Source organism: Euprymna scolopes, chromosome 6 (genome assembly GCF_053919585.1).
Source record: "Euprymna scolopes isolate OS-2025 chromosome 6, ASM5391958v1, whole genome shotgun sequence".
In the NCBI taxonomy this organism is placed as follows: domain Eukaryota; kingdom Metazoa; phylum Mollusca; class Cephalopoda; order Sepiida; family Sepiolidae; genus Euprymna; species Euprymna scolopes.
The window spans coordinates 128060183-128087395 of NC_136487.1; the positions used below are offsets into that span (position 1 = coordinate 128060183).

Genomic DNA, 27213 nt, shown 5'->3' on the forward strand with positions numbered 1-27213 from the left:
TCTGAAAAAAAATATCATACGATTTAAAGGCAGGGATAAGTTACTCAATAAAAGATGTGAAACATCCACAAACTGCAGACATTATAAAGAACATGTTCTTAGTAATCTCAATATTACCCCTTAATTTTACCTTATCCAGCTTAAAAATTTTTTATCTGTATACTGTAAGTATATATGCCTAATATTTATTTTCCTTAGTTATTCATACGTATACATATTTGTGGGTTGTGTGTATTTGTGTACCTATATGTTTGTGTCTGTGTATATATGTACTTGTCTACATATCGATATTTTTATACCTGTATATGTGTTGTACGTGTGATTGTATACATAAGTTATGCGTTTGTTCAAATATTTGTGCATGTATTTGTATGTATATTTACTTATTAATGTTTGGCTATTCTGTGATGATATGTGGGTTTTAATATATGTATACTCGTTCCTTTGTGTGCTTACGACACGTACCCTATACACCTATTTAGCATGGCACCCTAATTAATTAAACTGACCACTAACAATTAAACAATACTAGTTACATAACACCCTCTATAAACTAACTACCCAGACTCGAAGATTTTCTCCTAACACGTTTTATCTTATTCTATTTAGCACTAAATATATTAATTTAGAATTTTCCTTAAAGGTTTTCTACTCTTATCCCCCAACATATACATATAATTTTTTCTGAGAGTGGACCATGTTTTTAAGAAAGTGATTTAATGAATAAGCGGTAAATATTAATAAATATATATAATTATTTTTTCTGAGAGTGGACCATCTTTTTAAGAAAGTGATTTGATGAATAAGCGGTAAATATTAATAAATATATATATAATTATTTTCTGAGAGTGGACCATGTTTTTAAGAAAGTGATTTAATGAATAAGCGGTAAATATTAATAAATATATATAATTATTTTTTCTGAGAGTGGACCATCTTTTTAAGAAAGTGATTTGATGAATAAGCGGTAAATATTAATAAATATATATAATTATTTTTTGTGAGAGTGGACCATCTTTTTAAGAAAGTGATTTAATGAATAAGCGGTAAATATTAATAAATATATATAATTATTTTTTCTGAGAGTGGACCATCTTTTTAAGAAAGTGATTTGATGAATAAGCGGTAAATATTAATAAATATATATATAATTATTTTTTCTGAGAGTGGACCATCTTTTTAAGAAAGTGATTTAATGAATAAGCGGTAAATATTAATAAATATATATAATTATTTTTTCTGAGAGTGGACCATCTTTTTAAGAAAGTGATTTAATGAATAAGCGGTAAATATTAATAAATATATATAATTATTTTTTCTGAGAGTGGACCATCTTTTTAAGAAAGTGATTTGATGAATAAGCGGTAAATATTAATAAATATATATAATTATTTTTTCTGAGAGTGGACCATCTTTTTAAGAAAGTGATTTAATGAATAAGCAGTAAATATTAATAAATATATATATATAATTTTTTCTGAGAGTGGACCATCTTTTTAAGAAAGTGATTTAATGAATAAGCAGTAAATATTAATAAATATATATAATTATTTTTTCTGAGAGTGGACCATCTTTTTAAGAAAGTGATTTGATGAATAAGCGGTAAATATTAATAAATATATATAATTATTTTTTCTGAGAGTGGACCATCTTTTTAAGAAAGTGATTTAATGAATAAGCAGTAAATATTAATAAATATATATAATTATTTTTTCTGAGAGTGGACCATCTTTTTAAGAAAGTGATTTAATGAATAAGCAGTAAATATTAATAAATATATATATATAATTTTTTCTGAGAGTGGACCATCTTTTTAAGAAAGTGATTTAATGAATAAGCAGTAAATATTAATAAATATATATAATTATTTTTTCTGAGAGTGGACCATCTTTTTAAGAAAGTGATTTGATGAATAAGCGGTAAATATTAATAAATATATATAATTATTTTTTCTGAGAGTGGACCATCTTTTTAAGAAAGTGATTTAATGAATAAGCAGTAAATATTAATAAATATATATAATTATTTTTTCTGAGAGTGGACCATCTTTTTAAGAAAGTGATTTAATGAATAAGCAGTAAATATTAATAAATATATATATATAATTTTGTCTGAGAGTGGACCATCTTTTTAAGAAAGTGATTTAATGAATAAGCGGTAAATATTAATAAACGAGTATAAATTAATATTAAGAGCTGAGAAAGAGATTTTATTTAATAATACTGAAATAACTTTTATGTTAAAAAAGGGGGAAAAAAAAAGAAAAAATCTTTTTTTTTGTTATAAGTGTTAAAATATGTATATAGATTTATTATTGTTTATTGTTTAGGAGAGGGTTAGTTTGTGTGGGGTGAGATTATTATTGTTTATTGTTTAGGAGAGGGTTATATGAAATAGACAAAAAATTGAAATAATTTAATTTAGGTTCTTAAAATAAAACTTTCAGAAATGACTTTCAAATAGTAGGTATTACAAAAAGGTCTCATCTGTATCTTAAGTTTCTCGAGAAAACCTTTAAAAATAATCTCGATACGAGACTATAATAAAAATATTAATATACAAAAATACTGTTATAGCGAGCAAAAGCTAAATGGGAAATAACTCTTATAAAAGAAGTAAGAGTCATTGCGTTAGATAGATAAAAAGAAGAGACTGGGAGTTACAGAGGAAGAAGGAACAAGATGGCGCGTATATCGTACTGCAAATATGAATTTGTGTTTCGACCATAATAAATAATATTTAACCAAAAAAATGAGCTTGTTTTACTTATCTTTCGAATATTCGAAGATTCCGACAACTCAATTTCTCCGTACACAACAAATCTGGCGACGAGGATGAGATTGGATTAAGTACAAACCTCGAAAACAGAATTCGTATATGGCGTTAATTTAAGAAAAAACAAACGTACGTCGGAGAATGTCTTTTCTGAACACACGGAAAAAATATTTATACTCATGATTTTTTTGTGAACACGGAAAAAAAAGATACTTCCCCCCCCCACAATAAATTATTTTTGTTAACACTCGTAAAAAAAAAATAAATAAAGTCGGATTTTTTTTTTTACATAGACGCCACTACTTATCAAGGCCCGGAAGCCACCCAGGGATAAGGGTTATTGCGTGTACAGTAATCAATAGGATAGTATCGCAGTAATCGTTAGTATGGGAGATTTGATAAAGTGTCTTACTTAAAGGGGCGATTCATCAGGAATTTGTTTATGTTGGACTTGAATTATTTGAGTCATGGATCCAAAATCGTTGGAAAAATATTGCGAAACCAGCAAGAAGAATTTCTAAAAACTCAAAATAATTTAATTGAAAATTTAACGGCTCAATTTCACAAACAATTGATGGACACACTCAATTTCTCTGGATACCATAGCAAGCACAATAACAGATTTCTCATTCAATCCGGACTTAAAACTGACCTTTACAGCTTCCTTCCGAGAAAACCAGGAGATTTCACATTTAATGAAACGATAACACAGTTATCAAACATATTTGGTGAGTCAGCATTTTTGTTTAATATGCGTTACAATTGTTTAACATTAAAGAAAAATACTACAGAATACTTTGTCAAATATGCTGGGATTGTTAATCTACAATGCGAAAATTTTCGGCTGAAATCGTTGACAAAGGATCAATTCAAATGCCTCATTTGCATCGCAGGGTTACAATCTCCAGAAGAGGCAGATATTCGCACACGTCTACTGTCTATGGTTGAAAAAGACAAAGAAATAACGGTACAAATTCTGACCACAGAACAGACACTACACTTTGATCCCGGCCCGAAGGCCAAGAACAACAAGGTATTTATTTGCTTCCCCACCGAGCAAGTTAGGCACAAGGCCGATTTTTAATGTGAGGAGTGAAGTGGAAATGGGGACCAACTCTCCGGGGAATAGGGGAGGTGGATAGTGACAATTGGTATGAAGGGTTGCCCCTACATTGACCAATAACTTATATGTGGGGGCAACCCCACATATGGTCTTTGCTTGCAGTATGTATTTATTTGCTTCCCCACTAAGCAAATTAGGCACAAGGCCGTTTTTTTTAATGTGGAGAGAGAGAGGGAGGGGGAGGGAAAAGGGGACCAGCTCCCGATGGGTGAGAAATGGGAGCTGGATAGTGACAACTGGTATGAAGGGTTTTCCCTACATTGACCAAGGTCTGATATGTGGAGTTACCCCCATATATGGTCTTTGCTTGCAGTATCTGCCGGAACAGATGGTATTTATTTGCTCCCCCACCGAGCAAATTAGGCACAAAGCCGAATTTTAAAGTGAGGAGTGAAGGGGAAATGGGGACCAACTCCCCGGGGAGTAGGGGAGCTGGATAGTGACAATTGGTATGAAGGGTTGCCCCTACATTCACCAAGGTCTCATATGTGGGGGAACCCCCACATATGGTCTTTGCTTGCAGTATCTCCCGGTCCGAAAGCCAAGAACAACAGAAAAAAAGGCAACCCTCTTTTCTATATATTTAAAAAGAAAATACAATTTTCTTATATATGGGTTGTGGAACTGCATTCACTAGCAAAACATCTAGATAATTTGCATATTCTTTTAAACATTCATTTTAATTAATTCCCTATGAGTTGCTTCGGTTTCCTAATAGGATGACCAACTTTAATTAACTATTACGTGTAATTATGTCCATGCAGACATTCTACATGGTTTATACTTTCATATTTGTGTAAAAAGTTTATAGTAAACACAAAATTGTTTCCATATATATTTATGTATACGTATATATTTTATTTAAAAAAATTTGCCTATCAAACTCCTCTTAGAGTTTTTGGTTTACAGACATGAAACTTCATATATAAGGTACTAGCATTTCAGCCTGGCATTGCCCGGGTGTTTGGAGGTATATGTTGAGCAAAAAAAAAAACAACAAAAAAACAGTCAATTTTTTAACTTTGACCCCTATTATGACCTCTTAACATTTATTGTTTTGGGCTCATATCAAGTTATTAAGTTAGACCCATATCCAAGGAACCTATATCTATAATTTCAAGTGTTTAGACCCCAAATTGTCGGAGGAGTTTAGTAGAGTTCTGAAAAGTCAAATCGTTGAATTTAACCCCTTTAACAGGCACATTTCTGTCCAAAAACCAATCACATAGATTTTCCCAAATCTCAGTAGCCTGTATATCAAATTTCGAGTCTCTAGACTAAAAATTGACAGAGTTATTGCGTAGGGAAATGTACACAGACAGACACACAGACACGTTTACTTTTATAGATATATAGACTAGCATTTCAGTTCGGCGTTGCCAGGGTGTTGAGCAAAAAAAAGTGGTAGTAGGAAGGAAGGCTCGAACCTGTACAAAGAAGGTGGAAAAGAATAGGGAAGAAATACTTGACGTCTTCACGGTTACGATCACTGCGAAATCTGAAGTGATTTATGTTTAAATTAAGGATAAACAATCGAAAGGAGAGGATAACTTTAAAAAATATCAGCGAAAAAAGTGACCCCCCCTGTAGAAAAGTGCCTAGTTGAAGGTGAAGATATTAATGTTTTTAATCAATTTTTCGATATTTGTCGTCTGAAAGGTCAAACTTTAAAACGATACTGATCTTGGTAAAATCCGTCGCCTCTGTCAAATATTTTAGGCAGACATGCAAACATACATACATACATGGCCGAAAACCGATCACATAGATTTTCTCAAATCTCAGTACCCTATATATCAAATTTAGAGTCTGTAGACTTAAAATTTACAGAGTTATTGCGTAGGGAAATGTGCACACACAGACAGACACAGACAGACACATTGATACTCAGACACGTTCACTTTTATAGATTTATAGATTTGAATTCATGCAAAACTTTATATTTGGGTTTTAGCCCGAAAAAATCGGTGCAAAAGTGCGAAAATTTAAAAAACCCCTGAAATTTGCCAGGTGAAGGTCAAATGCCGGCATTACGAATGCATAAAGTAGTAGCTATTGGGTCATGTTTTAATTTTTAGCCTTGCAGTAAACATGTTTTAATAGCCCAGTCGGATGAGGCAAAATAAATCGTGACCATAAGGTTTTGGTTTCGATTCTCGGTGGTAGCGCATGAGTCTTTTTTTTTTTTTAATACTTTTTAAATCATTACTATATATTGCATACAACTATCTATCGATCTATCTATCTGCATATATATATATATGAAAGAGAAAATATCTGTCTGTCTGTTCTCTATGGTAGTTAAGGAAGACTATTATACAGAAAGGCATTACTTTACATATTCACACTTTTTAATATATACATATGCACATAACCTTATGAACAGTACATAGGGCGTGAGCAAAGCTGGGCGGAACTGCTAGTATATATATAAAAGTGAACGCGTCTGTCTGTGTCTGTGTGTCTGTGTGTCTGTGTACATTTCCCTACGCAATGACTCTGTCAATTTTAAGTCTACACACTCAAAATTTGATATACAGGCTACTGAGATTTGGGAAAATCTTTATAATACATTTTCGGCCAGAAATTTGGCTGTAAAGGGGTCAAAGTTCAACGATTTGACCTTTCAGAACTCTACCAAACTCCTCCGACAATTTTGGGTCCAAACACTTGAAGTTTTAGATATAGGTTCCTTGGACATGGATCTAACTTAATAACTTGATATGAGCCCAAAACAATAAATGTTAAGGGGTTATGATAGGCGTCAAAGTTAAAAATATTTTTACCTTTGCGGTCTCTACCAAATTACTCAGACAATTTCTGGTCTAAACATTTGAAATTTTACATAAAGGGTATTCAGAGATAGGGCAAGCTTTTTAATCGGTTTGGGTCGAAAATTTGAGCTATCAATATATAAATGTATGCATATATGTTTGCATGTCTGCCTAAAACTTTCGACAGAGGCGACGGATGTTCACAAGATCAGTATCGTTTGAAGTTCGTCCCTTCAGACGAAAACTACCGAAAAATTGGCTAAAAACATTAATTCCTTCATCCTCAACTGGGCACTTTTCTACAGGGAGGGGTCGATTTTTTCGCCGATATTTTCGCAAGTCATTCCCTCTTTTCGATTGTCTAGCCTTAACTAAAACCTACGTCACACCCGGTTTGACGGTAGTCGTAACAGCAAAGACGTCATGTTTTTTCCCCGTTCTTTTCTTCTTTCATGGTACGGGTTAGAGCCTGCCTTCCTACTACCACTTTCGTTTTGCTCCATATACCCCCCCCCAAACACCCGGGCAACGCCGGGCTTAAATGCTAGTATATATATATATATATATATATATATATATATATATATATATATATATATATATATATATATATGTATTGGACCAGTATTGATACCAGGTTTCTGTTTCTATGTATGTCCCTCTGTTTATGCTGTGTGTATATATGCATATGTATGAACAATATACCTAGTGCACACATAAATTAAACATCCCATTTGTTTAAATCCGCTACTAACAACTTAATAAGTCTAAAATGCCAATTTTCCATAAATACAGTAAGATTACCAAATGTTACCAGAACACCCTCAATAAAATTAACACCCTAGCTCTAATCTTCATTGATCCTATTCACCCTCTGCAGTGCTAATCATTATCCGTACTTAACATATCGTTTTACATCATTTAACTGTACCTATTCCTTAACATATATTTGTCTTTATCTTCAATTAAAGACTCTCAATAATATAATTAAAATTACATACTTCCTAAGATACATTAAATATTTAGAAAAAAAAATGCTTTTAAAAGAATAAATTAAGTGCCTAAAGAATGCACCATATACTTTTTAAATAAACTATTAAAATGCAGAATTCAAAGGTAAACGTAGGTGAATTTTAAAATTTCTTTGAAAATTCTTCAAAAATTACTTAGATTAACACCCTTTATATACTAAAACTTTATAAATAAGTCTAAATATAATAAATAAATAAATAAATAAATAAATAAAAATAAAAACATTAACACTTATATAAATTAATACAAATTTAAAACACAATATATATATATAGGTACATTTGATTATGTGGGTGTTTGCGCGGCTATATCTGTATACGTGAGTATTTGTACTCATATTCATGTATGTGTGTGTATATGTACATTATATATATATATATATATATATATATATATATATGCGTACATAAGGAAACAAAATAAAAGACAAAATAACTACTATTTAATAAGCTTAAATATTTCCACCTATTAAAATATAAATTAAATAAATAAATATCCAATCCGATACAAATAGGAAAAAATTTCACCGTTAATCTCAAAACAATAGGCACAAATAAAAATAATAACAAGAAATAAAAATAAATAAAAAATGAACAAAAAGACATCAAATTTTTATTGACATACAAGTTGCCCCAATTTAGTAAAACTTTTTCAATTGTTGAAACACCTCTAAATGACCTGAATTAGATCTTCACTATCGCCCCATCAGTAACCACGACAACTGTGTTCACTCCACTTCAATTTATTTCTCCCCTACTGTTTTCACACACCCTCTCTATATTATATAAAAACCCTCCTGCTTACCACTTTCTCTAACCTTGAACTACTCTTTCAACTCTTCCTCCTTTTTTGAACCACTGCCCCTTCTTTTAACAGAAACCTGATCTTAGGAATCAATTTAAACCCCTAAGAACCTTAATTTTTGCCCATTGCCAGTCATGACAAATTCTCGCTCCTCAAAATTTGAAAAGGTCTGGAACCTTTTTAATTTTTATACCTTAATTTTTCTTGCCTGATGATATCTAATTTGATTGAAACCGTCTGCACATCGTAGCAAGATATGACTGTATTTGCATAATATATATATATATATATATATATATATATATATATATATATATATAATTATAAAACTCAAATCACCTTGTAACGAGTGATGTAACCCACTTTCCGGTTTACGATATCCGGTTGCGCATGCGCGCATAAACATTAACCCATAACAACGTAAACAAATAAAAACAAATCGCTTCTCTTGCAGATTTTGACCTGCGCACTGAAATATTAACGTTATTATTTCGAAATTATTATTTAATATGGGAAGGGTGAGGATGTTTTGCAACTATTCTGTATTACAAGTACACTGTCGCAATTTTCTTACAAATAAATCAATTTTGACCCATTGACAACGTATTGTTTTACTGTGTACGTTTTCAGCGTCCCAATTTTTTTTTCGCGTTTAAATTATCTAAATAATTGTTAATCTTTTCTGCCTTTTTTACATCGTTCATTTCAGTATTACGTTTAAGTTATTTTAACGCAATTTTCTTACAAATAAATCTACTTTTACCTTTGTTTAATTAAATTAAACGATATATCAAAATTTGAATAGTGCAGATTTACCTATAAGTATGGCAAACCACTATAATTCAATGGCTGTAAGTTTCTTTTTTCAAAAATAAACAATTATAAACAGAACGACTCATAGAAATCTATCTATATTCTTTTTTCATTTTTAATATGCTTTCATAGACATGTTTCTGTTATGTCACAAAAACTATTTTCTTTACGTCACAAGTGTCACACTCATACATTAATTCCATAGCTAATATAACATACTGTTCCATAGGGTAACGGATAGTCTAGTGTATATATATATATATATATATATATATATATATATATATATATATATATATATATATAAATTCAAGAGTTTATATAATACTAGCAAAAGTACCCGTCGTTGACTGGGTTCAAAAACAGCCTACAGAAAATGGACTCTGATTTATGAAAGTATCATAGGTTATGAAAAGGAAAGGTTGTAAAGAGATAGCTCCGAATTTGGGGGTATCAAAACCAAAGCAAAATATGATGAAAGTAAAAATAAAATAGATAAACCCCATAATTTATTATACCATACCTGTTCACACTGAAACACTTATCACAATATTCTGTGGATCTATATTAAAAAAACCTTGTTAAACTTTGTGACATATTTCCATTCTATGGAGGTCCGGCGCGAACAAACACCCCATAATTTTATTATACCATATTTCTTCAAACTGAAACATAATTATCAAAGTATACTTACGCAGATTGATATGAAAAGTTTTTATTAAAGTTTGTGCCTATTTCCATTCTATGGAGACTAGGTGCGAACGCTGACTCCACAATTTTATTATACCATCCCTATTTAAGTTGAGGCATACTTCTCAGAGTATTCTTATGTACATCTATATCAAAAACAATTGTAAACGTTTTTTCTTTAATTTTTAAATTTTTTATTTCCATACACTGTGGACCAGGCACGTAGGCAGACCCCACAATTTTAATGAATCATTATTATGCCAGATCAAACATACCCATTCCTGTGTCTCGATATATCATCTATCATTATATGTGATCAGTTTTCTATAATAGTCAACCATATAGGAGCCTTTTCGTGATCAGACACACACACACACACACACACACACACACACACACACACACACACACAGACGTTCAGCTTTATATTATAGATATATATTTTTAAGCTACATACCTCTTATAATATCGTCCCAATTGTTTCAAATATCAAGCTCAACAAAGTTATGTTTCCAATAACCAAAGTAAGAAACAATCCACTATTAATTTTTTTTGTTACTGTTTTATTACGACGTGTGTCTAGATTGCTCTTCTTTACCAAGTTCGCAGAACTATTTTCGTGTTCTAGAAAATACACCTGAAGAGATTGACCCAAATGTTGTGAAAATAAGAATCAAGATAAGAACAGTAGCCAAAAGAATCTAAATAATACGAATATTGATACTAAAAAAAAAACAACAACTCGGAAATATAATATCCATTTGGAATTGAATGTAATTGTGGATTAAATCTATCTATCTATCTATAAAAGTGAACGTGTATGTGTGTCTGTCTATATGTCTGTCTGTATGTGGGTCTGTGTACATTTTTCTTCGCAATAACTCTGTCAATTTTAAGTCTACAGATTCGAAATTTGATATACGGGGTACTGAAATTTGAGAAAATCTATGTGATCGGTTTTTGGACAGAAATTTGGCTGTTACGGGATCAAAGTTCAACGATTTGACCTTTCAGAACTCTACCAAACTCCTCCGACAATTTTGGGTCTAAACACTTGAAATTTAGGATAGGTTCCTTGGGCATGAATCTTACTTAATAACTTGATTTGAGCCCAAAACATTAAATATTAAGGGGTCATAATAGGGATCAAAGTTAAAATAATTAACCGTTTTTTGTTTTGTCTTTTTTGCTCAGCATTCACCTCCAAACACCCGGGCAACGCCGGGCTGAAATTCTAGTATATCTATAAAAGTTACTTTGTCTGTGTGTGTGTCTGACTGTGTGTGTACATTTCCCTACCAAATTACTCTGTCAATTTTCAGTCTACAGACTCAATATTTGACATTAGAGGTATTGAGATTTGCGAAAATCTTTTTAATCGGTTTTAGTTCAGAAATTTGACTAGCAAGGGGTCAAAGTTCAACGACTTTACTTTTGAAAACTCTACCAAACTCTTCCGCCAAGTTTGGGTATAAACACTTGAAATTTTAGATGTCGGTTCCTTAGACATGGATCTAACTTTTAAACTTGATTTGAGCCCAAAACAATAAATGATAAGGGGCCAAAATTGGGGTATAAGTTAAAAATAATTTGACCTTTCAGCCAATTTTTGGTCTAAGCACTTGAAATGTTACATAAAATGTATTCAGGCATAGGGCAAGTTTTTAATCAGTTTTAGACCGAAAATTTGACGTTCAAGGGGTCAAAGATCAAGAGATTTCACCTTTGCGTTCTCTAGCAAACTATTCAGCAAATTTTGGGTCTAAACTTTTGAAATTCTACATAAAGGGTATTCAGACATGCAGCAAGCTTTTAAATCAGTTTTTGGTCGAAAATTTGACTGCCAGGAGGTGAAAGTTGAAAGAGTTGACCTTTGCAGACTCTACCAAACTCCTCCATGAATTCGTGGTCTAAACACTTAAAATTTTAGGTGTAGGTTACCTGGACATGAATCAACCTTTCATATATATATATATATATATATATATATATATATATATATATATATATATATATATGCACATAAAGTTATGAACAGTACATAGGGCCCGAGCAAAGCTGGGCTGAACTGCTAGTGAGAAACTAAAAAAGGAACATTTAAAATGCATAAAATAAAATAAAGGGGCCAAAAATGTATAACGAAAAAGTATAAACTTACGTGCTCTCTCCAACATTGCCATCATAAGACAGTATCTTGAGTCAGTCTTGTAGGGAAGAGTGAAAACAACAATATATATATATATATCGATGATTCAGTTTGTAGCTCGCACACGGAGTCACTCGGGGTGATAGGGAGTCACCAGCATTTTACCATTGTCTGTAGGGTATCAGCTCGTAAGTTTTAATAGAAAATAGTACAATAATGCTAAGCCCGGAAAGACATTAGACGTGTTTTGAGTTAAGTTTGTGGACGTTGAAACTTGTCAATAAACAAAACACTTTTTTACTGCTTGAGACACTTTTCCACTTTTGAAATCAGGTTGTCAGAACTTGCTGAAATATGCACATTAAATATTGACATAACGATAATAAAAAAAAGCTGCTCCTTGTAATTGTATACGGTTTTGGTTCAAATACTTTGAAATTTTATAAATACATGCAGAAAGTGTATTATATGCCTTAATGTAATTTTGATTAAAAAATTATTTCTTATCTATCTATCTATCTATCTATAAAGTTAAATTTTTCTTGCACTAACATTGATATCAAAAGCCCACTTTTTCTATTGGTACTTATTTGCCTCCTCACGAGAGCAATATGTGACACAAGGTCGTGTTTAATAGGGGGGGGGACCAGCTCCCCCAAAAGAGACACTCTGGTAGTAGGCAAAATTAAAAATTGCCCCAGTATATAGAAGGGTCTCCTCCACATTTACCAACAACAACGCAACCCAAGTGCAGTATCAGAACAGATACCACACTCGGATCCCAGCCCAAAAGCTAGGTACTACCTTTTATATTAAAAAAATATTGAAATGAACTTCTTAATATACTCAGTTATGGATATGCAAGCAACTTTAAGAAATTTTTATATTAGATGATTGGTTTCATTTAACTAGTACACTTAATTATTTTTATGTATAGTTTCTACATTTTGTATGATTGCGTAGAATTTAGGATGAAAACGTTCTAGCACACTACTATGTTTTTATATATCTATATATACAAGTCGTCTCTGAATATTTGTTCTACAAACTTGAAATTTTACATATAGGGCACTTGCATCTTGGAAACACTTTCCATTTTGTTTTTAGCCTGGAAAAATAACTGCTAACGGGTCAAAATTGATAACAAAACAAAACAATTGAACTTGGCAGGAGTAAATCGACTCACATTAGAGCATGAGCACATATACATTTTTAGGTTTTATTTATCCATCTGGTGAAAGCTCAAATGGCAACGATGAAGGCTGAAGCGTTAAATAACAACTTTGGCTGAAGCACTGAATGTTTTGGTTTCAATTCAAGCTGATGGCATCCAAGTCATTTTTCTTTTTTAACTTTGGAAATCATTACTATATATATATTGGGTACAATTCTCAATAGAGAATTTGCTTTATAATAGTTAATATTAAATCTGCATAAATTAAAATATCATAATTAAGCATATTTTAGGACGCGGCAACGCCGGGCGGCCTGCTAGTATGTGTACAAATAAAACAAATGAAATTATAAATTAACTCAGCTACACGACTGTAATGACAATGAGACACTTATTCTCTTTAGATCACCAAAGTTAAGTAACACTGAGTTTAGTCAGTATGAGATTGATAACCGTTTGGGTATACCAGGTGTTGTATGCTGTCCACCTTTACCTTTAGTTGCTACAAGCGTTCAAAGAGATCTCAATCAGTGTTGCTAACTTTGGCGGTTTCCCGCTAGATCTGGAGATTTTGTTTAGAATCTAACTAATAAAATATGAACCAGATGGCTAGCGTTTTTTCCCCTATAAAATCTGAGTATTTTGTTTGTCGCCCACACAACCACTTCAGTAAGCCTACTTCATTTCCTCTGTCGTCATTATATCAGTCTTTCTTAACACATGTTCCAGACGTAATACACGAAGAATAGTACAAGTTGAACATTTCAATAAAAATGTCAATGTACAAGAAATTTATAGAAGGAAATACAATACAGACCTCTAATGAGTAGATATAAACTGAACCGAATTAAGACATGCAATTTCTGTATTGTATAATATTTCAGAAAAATAACCTTCGTCAGGTATGTGTTTGACTTTATTTAAAATTCATTTATTTATGTACGACATTGAAATTCCATCTGACCATGCTGACGCAAATAAGAACACGATAAGTAAAAATATTTTTATTTTTGTAAAACTTCCTTAAGTCTTGATAGACTATGGATACCCACTGTAAGGGTACCTGCGCGTGAGATTTTTGTGGCAAGAGTCACACAATCTCCAATCACACGTCTCTTGAGTCGACATTGTTGAATAGCAGTGGCAAGTGGAGGTTCAGGACGACTGAAAACAATGCCGAGATAAGCGGAGAGTACACACAGCGCCTGGAACTCCCAAATGGTCACCCATCTGGTACTAGCCAGGCTCAACGTTGCTTAACTTCAGTGATCTGATAAGAACCGGTGTGTGAACGTGATTATCTTGTACAATATATATATATATATATATATATATATATATATATATATATATATATATATATATATATATATATATATATATATATATATATATATATATATATATATATATATATAGAGAGAGAGAGAGAGAGAGATAGAGATACCTTCTAACTACAAACACTTTAAACAATTTCCTTTACTCTGCCTTAAACATAATGCATATTCCATGAACAAGGTTTCTTTGCTAAAACTGACAGCGTACAAAAAATACATATATTCTATTGAAAAAGATGAATCTGCAAAGTTTAATCCACCGTTATGTCTTAACTCACTTCAGTGCATACAGCGCCTAGAATTTCCAAATGGTCACCCATCTGGTACTAGCCAGGCTCAACGTTGCTTAACTTCAGTGATCTATTGATAAAGATGAATCTGCATAGTTTAAGCCATCGTTATGTCTTAAATCACTTCAGTTTGTTTCTAACCGTTACACCCCTGCATTGTATTGCTTTCGATTAATCTTCTTTATATTGACAATGCTTCAAGCAAACTATATCAATCCCTTTAAAATGTTAATATTTCAAAATAATCTTGCGATATCTCGACCCTATAAACTTTAATCGATTTTGACTCTTTTGTTAAACTTATATTATATTTCTTGAACAAGTTGCGTATCTGACTAAGATACGCAACTTGTTCTTGCTTTGTAACATTTAAATGAAATGCAAATAAAATTGAATTGACAATAACAACTTAAATAACAAAGCAATAAAGAACCTACATATAAAGAGCACACAATACTATATTTTATAAAGGCTTCCTATCACTGACAGAAACATTTTTTATATTCACTTACTTGTACAATATATGCTTCTTTTTTTTACTAAACTAACACTGTGGTATTCAAAGATCCCACATCAATAACATGGACCCTGCGACGAAATATCCGAATAAGCAAGATATTGTTCCGAAAACGCTAACAACAAATTATTCAGAGATTCGGTACCGTAGAACCGGAAGACTAAATGTTTTAAGGACTAGGATGCAACTCTGAAAGTTGCACTGAACTCTACAAGTTTCTGAAGGATTGTTTCACTAGAAACCTCTATTGAAAAAGAAGAAAAAAAAAGATAATCAGATTGTTTAACGGGTAAAATATCCTTTAATAATTTTTTTTTTTTTTTTTTTACTAAAAAGTGATTTTTCAGTTTTCGTTTTGCTTGCATTGTTTTCTCTCAAAGAGAAAATTAAACTCTGTGACAAAAAGAACTTGATTTTAACCTTTTCTGCCAGGAAATAAAATGAACTTTAATTGATAGAGGTGTATTTTTTTGTTCGATCTCAAGATCTACAATGTGTTGCTCGTAAAGAAAAAAAGGCTACATGGAAAATAGTAAATTATTTTTTACTCGTTCAAAGTCATATTAAATTATTTTCCTATTCTTAAAAGAGAAAGATAAGAGAGCAAGGAGGATTTAAAATCAACAAAGTGCCAATTGGAGCAACAACAGAAAATGGAAGAACGATGTCCAAAATTGCTTCGAGAACAAGAGAAAATCAGGGAAAGTAACATAAAGTTCTCACAAAAGGCAAAGTTTCGTCTTTTTTTTTCACCCCAAATAAGGCACATTTCCACTTCGGTGTAGGGAGCTACTATCAGGGATAAACTCTACTGGGGTACTATGCTTGGATTTGGGCAACAAGATGTCTGTTCACGTTACACTTAAACTTCTGCACGTCAGTACATTTGGGAAGCAGAGACCTGGAGTGGAATTTCAAAGTCTAGCGCTTCTGGGGAAGAAACTACTGGAGTAGAAAGATCTTTTACATCTAGAGATCTCTACTGTGTAGGGGTGAGATTTAGCTGCCTGTCGGGTTTGTCGAGGGTGTTTACGTCCCGGGGGCACGAGTGCTTGCAGTTCGTCAGAGCATTCTCCATTAAAATATGATGGGACACAGGCTGAAGCTTAGATGCCAGTTCAGAGCCTATCAGATTGGCGACTCTCTTTTGAGCCTTGTCCAGGAGCGAGAGACTAGTAGCAGATGCACCAGCCCAAATATGACAGCAATACTCCATACATGGGCGAATGGTGGCCTTATAGAGGTACAGGATACTTTCGGGTGTTAGTAATTTTCTAGCACGTAGAGAGAGCCTACCTTCTTTGCAGCGACCCTGGCAATGCTTTCAATGTAATTGTTCAAACTAATGTTTCCCGTGAAAGTTAGGCCAAGGAGTTTGAAAGATGTACTCTCAGAAAGTGTCGTTGGCCATTGCTATGGGTGGTAGAGAAGGTTTCTTGTAATTATTGAAGGAAACTAGTTTAGTCTTGGCGGCATTGAACAAGATCATTCATTTTTGTCCCCATTCCACTACAGATTGGAGGTCATCCTCTAGTGTTTCTGCCAATTCTTTAGATATATGTTCATTTGTTTTCCTGTCGTGCCTGCTATAGAGTGTGGTGTCATCAGCATATATACCCATCTCAGAGGCCATTTTGTCGGGGAGGTCATTTATGAATATTAGGAACAACAGAGGTCCAAGGATAGACCCTTGGGGCACTCCCGCATTTATATCATATTGTTTAGATGTACGACTGTCGAGGACAACCTGAATTTAATTATGTTTAGTATTCTACCAGCGATACCGTATGCTCTAATTTTCCTGAAGAGACCCTCATGCCACACCCTGTCAAAAGCCTTAGATATATCTAGAGCTACCGCTCTGCCCTCACAGGATTTGTTGGTTTGTCACTTTGTATGTTTGTGTATGTGTAGCCAAGCGTACATCGCCTGATCAATAATCATAAAGCTAGATGGAAATATTGATCATGGTCTTAGAATGTGTTTAATTTTGGAGTATCCTTGTCAAAGATTAAAGTAATGGACATGGAGAAAGTTAAAGTTACATTTGGCGACAAGTGCGATTGTGTTCAGCAAAGAGGCTCACTACTTGGTCCAAGTTGTAGCCACTGAAGTCCCGCATCTTATATAATATGGAACTCTAACTTCGATCGTGAACAGTTCGTTCAAGATCAAAATTATGAAGGAATTTTAAATTACGATTTTTTTTCCATGTTTTCTGTATGGATTTGATACTTTTTGATAACGGTAACTATTATGCAGATTTTCAACTGAATGAAATAAGTAGCCTTTGTGTAAACAAGTTGCATGTCATGACTTCTGGAATCCTTCATAAAATATAGAAGAGTAAAGTTCAGATAAAACTTTCGATTATAGGTGCAGGTATGTAGTTTCATGACTTACGTCTGTTCTTGTTTTTTTTTTTTTTTTTTTTTTTTTTGATAACGCAAATAACTTTAGCTTCAGTACATATACGTTCTGACCCAGAAAACGGTGTATCCTACTTACTCCACCGACTGATTAGAGAAAGATGACAGACATTAATGCAATTAACTAATATGATTCAACAATTAAGTTTATGTTTGTGCATGAAATTAACGTCATTTATGAGAACATCAATTCATTACACATACGCGTAGAAAAGAAAACACGACTCATTCGTTCTTAACTGAAGTACCAGTAATCCTAATCACACTTATATGTTAACGTTCTTAATTCATCACCAGACGGGCCTGGCATCATAGCACCGCAAGAAAATAAATAATTATTTCTTTTATTTTTTTATTATTTTGTTCTAGCTGACGATAGGGTATCCTTCCAAATGCTATACATTCACACACTATATGATACATTCCAACCGAAAAACCATGTTAAGATTCTAACCGCTCTTTTCTTATTAAATTTTAACTCCAAACAAGGCGCAGTTACAATTTGATGTAGGGGGCTACTATCAGGGACATAAGTTGCAGTAATACTATGAAGGGAGTTGAGCAGCAAGATGCCTGTTCACATTACACTTTAACTTCTACATGTCAATACAGTTGGGAAAGCAGGAACCCGGAAGGGAATTTCAAAATCTTGCAGTTCTGGGGAAGAAACTATTGGAGTAGAAGGCTTTCTTACATCTAGGGATCTCTATTGCGTAGGGGTGGGACTTTGCTGCTTGTCGGGTTTGTCAGGGGTATTTACGTCGAGTGGGTACAAGGGCTTGTAATTCGTCGGAACATCCACCATTAAAATATTTGTAAAACAGGCAGAGAGATGCATCATTTCGTCGATGGGACAGAGGTTGAAGCTTAGGTGACAGTTCAGGACCTATCAGGTTGGCGACTCTTTTGAACCCTGTCCAGGATTGAAAGACTAGTAGCAGATGCACCATCTTCCCTGTAGCAGCCGCGTCAATGCCCTCAATGTATCTGTTCCAGCTCATGTTCTCTGTGAATATTAAGCCGAGGAGTGTGAAAGATGTACTTGCAGATAATGTATCTTTAGCCATAGCTCTTACTGCTTTGGAAGATTTCTTGTAATTATTAAAGGAAACAAGCTTTGTCTTGGCAGCATTGAACATTACCATGCATTTTTAACCAGACTGGAGGTCTTCTTCTAGAGTTTCAACCATTGCCTTGGATATGTGTTCATTCGTTTTCCCCTCGTGCCTGTTATGGAGCGTGGTTTCGTCAGGAAATATACCCATCTCAGAGACTATTTTATCAGGGAGGTCATTTATGAATATAAGGAATAATGAAAGTCCAAGGATCGATTCCTGAGGTACACCTGCATTTATATTATATTGTTTAGGCATACGACGATCGAGGACAACCTGGATTCTTCTTCTTTTTAGGAACGAATTTAATTATGTTTAGTATTCATCCAGTAATACCATAGGATCTAATTTTCAAGATTAGATCATCGTGCCATATCTCGTCAAAACCTTTCTATATATCTAGGGCTACTACCCTCTCCTCCCCTACCTTCATGTCATGTATATACGTTCGGAGAATATCTGCAGTAGAATGGGCTTGTCTAAATCCATACTGATGATCAGACAGAAGTTTAGCATAAGGTAGTGGATTAGAGCTTGATTAATTATGGACTCAAATATTTTGGCGAAAAGAGGGAGGATGTTAATAGGGCGATAATTGAATAGGTAAGTTCTTTCGTCAGAATTCTTGTAAACTGGTACCACAGAAGCAGTTTTCCAGCAGTCAGGAACGCATGATTCGTTATTTTTGAAGAGTTTGGAGAGAACTGGAACAACATAAAACGGAGCAGTTTTTTTAATAGCACAGCCGAGATGAGATCAGGTCCATATGTTTTTGAAGTGTCTAGGTTTTTTCTGATATCATATACTTGAGAAGGCGTGATTTTTAGATCTTCTAGTGTGGTTCCAAGAAAAGGAAAATCAGGGAGGGAGTGGTTTGCTGTGTCCAACGTAGAGTTTGAGGCAAACTGATAGGTAAGCGTGTTAGCTTTCTCGTTTGTTGTGCAGACAACCACATGATTGTTGGATAGTGATGGCATTGTTGATTATCCATTATTTGCTACACTGTTGTAAATTTTCCAGAAGATAGGAGTTCCGAATTTCTGGGCTTCAATGCGTTTTCTGGTGATTTCAGTATATTCTCTCTTAGATGTCGTTACTTCTTTCTTACTTCTAGCTTCTATAAACTTTTATCTGTTTGTACTGGACTTATGCCTGATAAATCTGTAGTATGCATGTTGCCTCTAAGCAATGGTAGCTGTGCAAGTAGAAGTAAACCATTGGGGGAGTGGAGTTTGCTATAGAACCTCCCTGAGGGAGCGTGTGATTCAATTGCTGTTTTGAACCATTCGGTGGTCTCATTTGCGCACTGTTCCACAGGAAGAGCAAAGATATTTCTCCATGGGGCATCTCCGATGTGATCTCTAATGGCATCCCAGTCAGCCTTATTGTAGTACCTTATCGTTTTGAGCAATGGTTCTTCAAGTTGAAGTCGATAATTTAGAGTAATGTCTATCATTATCACAGCATGATCAGCATTCCCGAGTGGGGAATGGGCATTTGTTACACAATCCTCAGGAACTGTTGTCAGAAATAGATCCAGAAGTGGGGCTTATTGGTCCTGACGATCTGGAAGACGTATCGGGAATGTTACTGTCTGTCAAGGAATGGGATATAGAAAAGTTATGGATAATGCTACCAACTGTGTCTGTGTAGTTAGAGAAGCCAATCAGTTTGCGTTAATGTCACCAAATACATGTATTTGGGCACTAGTGACAAGGGAGAGTGCTACATCTATACCGTCAGAGACATGATTGATTAGAGTACAGTCTTGGGTCAAGAGAAAGCGGTAAAGAAAATATAGGTAGCTAACGCTATGTTATAAAGTTAGTTTTAAGCATATGAAGGCCTGGTCATCTGATTCTAGTTTAGATTTCCTAGTCATGGAGAGGGTATTACGAATATAGACTCTAATAAAATTCATATAACAGATCTGAAAAGAAAACAAAAGCATAGATTTAATTACCACACATTAAGTAACATACACCCAAAAATTGAGAAACATATTACAGCATTTGAATAAATTATAGTTATTTTAGAATAAGAAGTTACTTTCAGATTACCTTATATATATATATATATATATATATATATATATATATATATATATATATATATATAATATCTATAAAAGTGATCGTGTCTGTGTGTGTGTGTGTGTGTGTGTGTGTGTCTGTGTATATTTCCCTATGCAATAACTCTATCAATTTTCAGTCTACAGACTCGAAATTTCATATACAGGGTACTGAGATTTGGGAAAATCTATGCGATCCGTTTTCGGCCAGAAATGTGGCTGTTAAGGATCAAAGTTCAACTATTTGACCTTTGAGAACTCTACCAAATTCCTCCGCCAATAATGTTAAAGGGTCATAACAGGAGTCAAAGTTAAAAAAAATTGACCACTTTTTTTTTTTTTTTTTGCTTAACATACATCTCCAAACACCCGGGCAACGCCGGGCTGAAATGCTAGTATATATAATTTTCAGAATGTGAGAGATTATACAACTGTTTCCACAGCCATACAACATTGGAGTTCATAGTGTGTGTGTGGTGCATTTGCTCATGTGGCAGAGTACTCACCTCGTATGCAAGAGGCTCAGGTTTTGAATCCCGAGATCAGTTATCTCTAACTGAAAAGCCCAAATGAGGGCAAAACTTTACTTTTAACGAAAATTATTATTATTTAATTTTATTTTTAATTATCAAACCTCTATACGAATAATTAAGAATGGACAGTGCCTGTGAAGTAAAATTCAAAAGTCAGTCAACTATCCTTTATGCAATGTTCACGACTTTCATTCGTTCGAACATTCTAGATTGTTTTATGTCTGGGCCTGAATTTGGCGTGTATAAGTTGTTAATTCTCTTCATTTGCGTGGCAATTGTTTGGTGATCGGCTTAGCAACTCGAGTCAAAGGTGACTTCCTGGCTGGCTTCGAATCTCCCGACCGGTAGGAATATTACCCTCTACACTGATGATTGTGTTTGTAGGTATAAAGTGTAATTGTTATTATGCAAAGTTAAAGGTATTCAAGAGTGATAACTAATGGATACAACGAGGCTATCAAGAGTGCTCAATAAAAGAAAAACAATATATATCTTTATTAATACAGACAAATGTACATGGTCGCAACACTGGACATGCTTATGTTTCAGACAAATGGTCGGTTAAAACCAGAAGTCCTCGTCAGACGAACCTAAAAAATCGTTGCTTTCCACAGAAGAAACGAGTCCTCAAATCCAGATGTGAGGACTGGTTTCTTCTGTGGAATAACTATTTATTAAGTCGGCTGAGGAGAATGTCTGGTTTTAACGGATCATTTGTCTGAAGCATTAGCATGTCAGAGTGTCGCGACCACGCAAATTTTTCTATATTATTATTATTATTATTATTATTATTATTATTATTATTATTATTATTATTATTATTATTATTATTAATAATAATAATAATAATAATAATAATATATCTTCTATATATATCTATAAAAGCAAAAATGTCTGTGTGTGTGTGTCTGTCTGTCTGTCTGTGTACATTTCCCTATCAAATAACTCTGTCAATTTTCGGTCTACAGACTCGAAATTTAACGTATGTGGTATTGAGATTTTGGAAAATCTTGTTAATTGGGGTTCGGCAGTAATTTGGCTGTTAAGGGGTCAAAGTTCAATGATTTGACCTTTGAGAACTCTACCAAATTTCTCCGCCAATTTTGGGTCTAAACACTTAAAATTTTAGATATAGGTTACTTGGACATGGATCTAACTTTATAATTTGACATGAGCCCAAAACATTAAAAGTTATGGGGTCAAAATTGTAGTTAAAGTTAAAAAAAAAATTGTCTCTGCCGTCTCTAACAAATAACTCAGGCAATTTTTGGTCTAAATATTTGAAATTTTACATAAAAGGTATTCATACATAGGGCAAGCTTTTTAATATATATTTTTTTTTTTGCTGAAAAATTGGCTTCCAAGGGGTCAAAGTTCAAAAGATATGACCATTGCGGTCGTCAGCAAACTATTAAGCCAATTTTGGGTCTCAACATTGGAAATTTTGCAAAAAGGGTATTCAGATTTTCAGCAAGCTTTTTAATCAGTTCTTAGGTGAAAATTTGGCTGCCAAGAGGTCAAAATAAAAAGAGTTGACCTTTTGCATATTCTATCAAACTCTTCCGCCAGTTTTGAATCTAAACACTTGAAATTTTAGATGTAGGTTACTTGGATATGGGTCAGATATTTTAACTTGATTTGAGCCCAAAATAATAAATGTTAACAGGTCAAAATTAGGGTCAAAGTATAAAGAAAATTTTACCTCTGCGATCTCTAGCAACATTTCTCTATGGTAGTTAAGGCAGCCTATTATATAGAAAGGTATTACCATACATATGCACACTTTTTAATGTATACATATGCCTATAAATTATGAACAGTACATAGGGCCCAAGCAAAGTCGGGCTGAACTGCTAGTCTATAAAAGTGAACGTGTCCGTCTGTCTGTGTGTCTGCCTGTGTGTTTGTCTGTGTACATTTCCCTACGCAATAGCTGTTAATTTTTAGTCTACTGACTCAAAATTTGATATACAGGACACTGAGATTTGGGAAAATCTATGTGATTCGTTTTCGGCCAGAAATTTGGCTGTTAAGGGGTCAAAGTTCAACGATTTGACCTTTGAGAACTCTACCAAACCCCTCCAACAATTTTGCGTCTAAACACTTGAAATTTTAGATATAGGTTTACTTGGACATGGATCTAACTTAATAGCTTGATATGAGACCAAAACAATAAATGTTAAGGGGGTCATAATAGGGGTCAAATTAAAAAAATTGACCGTTTTTTTTTTTTTGCTCAGCATACACCTCCAAACACCCTGGCAACGCCGGGCACCCATGCTAGTATATCTATAAAAGTTAAAATGTGTGTGTGTGTGTGTGTGTGTGTACATTTCCATATCGAGTAACTGTCAATTTTCGGTCTACAGACTCGAGATTTGACATAAGGAGTATTAAGATTTGGGAAAATCTTTTTAATCGGTTTTCGGCCAGAAATTTTGCCAAAGAAGGTCAAAGTTCAACGATTTGACCTTTCAAAACTCTACCAAACTCCCCCGCCAATTTTGGGTCTAAACACTTTAAATTTTAAATACTTGGACATAGATCAAACTTTATAATTCAATTCAATTTGAACCCAAAACATAAATGTTAAGGGGTCAAAATTGGTGTCAAATTAAAAAAAAAAAAATTGACCTCTGTGTTCTCTACCAAATTACTTAGATAATTTCTGGACTAAATATTGCATTAAGGGTATTCAGAGATAAGTCCAGCTTTTTAATTGGTTTGCGCAAAAATTGTATGCACGTGCGCGAAAATTGTATCCACGCAAGCAAAAATTGTATGTACGCACGCACAAAAACAAACATGGCGACCAGTAAAAACAACACGAAATACATTGGATAATAAAAGTCTGAACATCATTGACCTTAGATTAAATGAAAAATTCTTTATATAGGGAAGTAATTCGTTGAAAAAAATTAGAAAAAAATAACGAAAAGAAAAAATATATACGGAGAGAGTGCGCATTGTATGAGTCTACCCTAGTTTGTGTGTGTGTGTGTGTGTGTGTGTGTGTGTGTGTGTGTGTGTGTGTGTTATCAACCTTAAAAATATCAGGAAATAATAATTAACTGATTAAGTAATATTTAACGGCGAGACCTTTTCAAAGCAAATCTTTAAAAAAAAAAAAAAAAAGAGAAGCCCCCCCCCGCCTCACACGCACGTTTTGAAGCTTTTCTACGTATTTTAAAAATATTTGGAACTTATGACCCTGGTGAACAAAGTGGCCATGTCATCAAATTTTCTCCACTAATGCCTAATGACTTAAGCTTGGATGTTGTAGCCTTGGCTTAGTAGGATGGCGCATTGTCATTCATAAATATCAATTTGCGGTGACACGCTAATGGAAGGTCATCAAACGATGGTGACAAATGCTCATTTAAAAATAAAATATAAGACTGGCTTATCAGTTTGACACCTTCTGGCACCGGAAATGGTCCAATTAGTTCATCGAAGATTATTTCAGCCCCAAATGTTACACCTTCACCTCTCTGTTGACGACGGAACCGATGAGGTGTAGGGAATCCAAGAGGACTCCAAACTTTGGCTAACCCATCTGGTCCATCAAGGGTTGCTCTGGCCTTATCGGTATAAAAACATTTTCTAAGCTGGTTTTCATGTATTTATAAACTCAAGCCAAACGTTTTTCCTTATGAGTTTTGTTTAAAAAGGGTCTTGCTATGGACTTAATGCTTCTTGCAAATTTCGTATCTTTCTGGACAATTGCAGCGTATCTTTCTGGACAAGAAATGTATTCCAACTTTGTCAAATATAACAGCACTGTTGCTGCACGGCTGCTTGATAAGTTGACCTTGAATTTTTCTAACATTACTAGCAGAAACTGACTTTCTTGTGTTTTGTGTCCTTCCCTGATTTGATGTTTGGATTTTCAACGAATGGAGACAATGTTCTTCGATCTCTTCCAAGCCCCTTGGTAGATCTATGAGAGATAGACGTTCTGCAAGGCCTGCAACAACACGTTCCTTTTCACTAACTGTCAATCGACCTTTTCCAGGCATTTTGGAAGACCTGCAATTGAGTGATACACACTTAAAATCATGGAAATAAGGCACCTTGTTATGCTTCCCTGCGTTTCATAGCAATTTCAAAATGAAAAAATATGTTAACCTGCAATAAAGCGATACACAGGTTTACACACACACACACACACACACACACACACACACACACACACACACACACACACACACAAGTCTTTGATGATTAGATTCCTTCTACCTAGTATGTATTAATAAAGAAAGCATGTTATTTATTGGAAATTTCTATCTCGAAAGACATAAAAATGATAACGAGGCTCGATAAACAGGTTTCATACAATTATATGTCCATTTCATTAAGTAAGCGGCAATTACACAACACGGTTTGCCATAAACAAACATCGCGTGAGGCTGTGTTAACAGCGTCCTTTTTTATGATACAATCGGTTCTTTCAGAAAACACAATCCTAGATGTTAAATGAGGCGTGACCAAATGTAGATGACTTGGATGAAGAGGAAGCATGAGTGGGTAAAATCAAGAGAACATGAAAAGAGAAAAAGAAGGATAAGAGAAGGAGAAAGCGAAAAGGAAAGGAAAGAAAGGAAAGAAAAAATAGGCGACAGAATTCTATATGCTAAATGAGGCGTGGCCACACACAGATGTATTGGATGAAGGTCAGTGGTGTTTAGTATGGTTGTTTTTGTTGTACGCCATATCAACCCTTTTCGAATCCAGTAATTGTGGAAAGCGGTTTTATGCTTGAAGTCGTTTATATCTTCAAACATTTATTTGGTTTGGTTATTTTTAATGATGTAGCAACGGTTTTCGGTTTAGATCCTTCTCGTGTTGACCCCCCCCCCCCAAAAAAAAAAATGTGCTAGAATGTTAAAAGATTCCATTTTTACGGAGCAATTCTGGTTTCAGATAGATTGCTAGCAGAACGTGAATTAATTTCATTCGTCAATTCCTATTGACGGCGTTTATTAATAGATACTCCCAACTTTCAGGGATCATACCCCTTCTGGGGATGCTCTCCTAGCGGCTTCGGTTGCAGGGAGACAGGGTAGAGTATACGTCAAGGACCCGTTCTTGACACTCAGGCCGACAGGTGAAGGGCCGGTAACCGGCCCAGCACCTGTAGAACTGAGGTACACCGGCTGTGTATTACTCAGGAGGTCTACCCTCACAGGCCTAACCACCCGGCTTTCGGGTGGGGCAATTTCATTGCTTGTCGTCTGAAGCGCCCCGACCGGGGAATGACGACGGGATACTCAGGCAATTTTTGTAATTGCAAGAATGCTCCTCCTTTCCCCACTTTCTAGACCTTGAGTCAAATATTGATGATGTAGGCATCAATCTAAATATCTACCCCCATTATATATGAACTATATTGCAAATTTAGTTGTTTTGTAGAGGAAACTTTTGTTTTTGTTTTTGACTTGGCAGAACATGATTGAGTTTTGCAAAGGAAAACGATATAAAAAAAATGACATTAATGTTTTGTGCATTTTAGGCCAGAAGCTAGTATCGTCCGTCAGCCAGATCTGGTATCACTAGTTGATTAATGAGCAACAAAAAAATACAAGAAGAA

At 34.1% G+C, this 27213-nt stretch overlaps 1 protein-coding gene across 1 annotated transcript in view; it reads right to left on the bottom strand.

Moving 5' to 3' along the window:
- LOC145277955 (monocarboxylate transporter 9-like) overlaps positions 1–12313 on the bottom strand; it is a 249000-nt gene extending 236687 nt beyond the window's left edge. The window contains exon 1 of the mRNA XM_080130064.1: positions 12170–12313. Coding sequence (XP_079986190.1) covers positions 12170–12194 — 25 coding nt within the window. The 5' untranslated portion in view covers positions 12195–12313. The remainder of the gene's footprint in view (positions 1–12169) is intronic.
- Positions 12314–27213: the final 14900 nt, after the last annotated feature.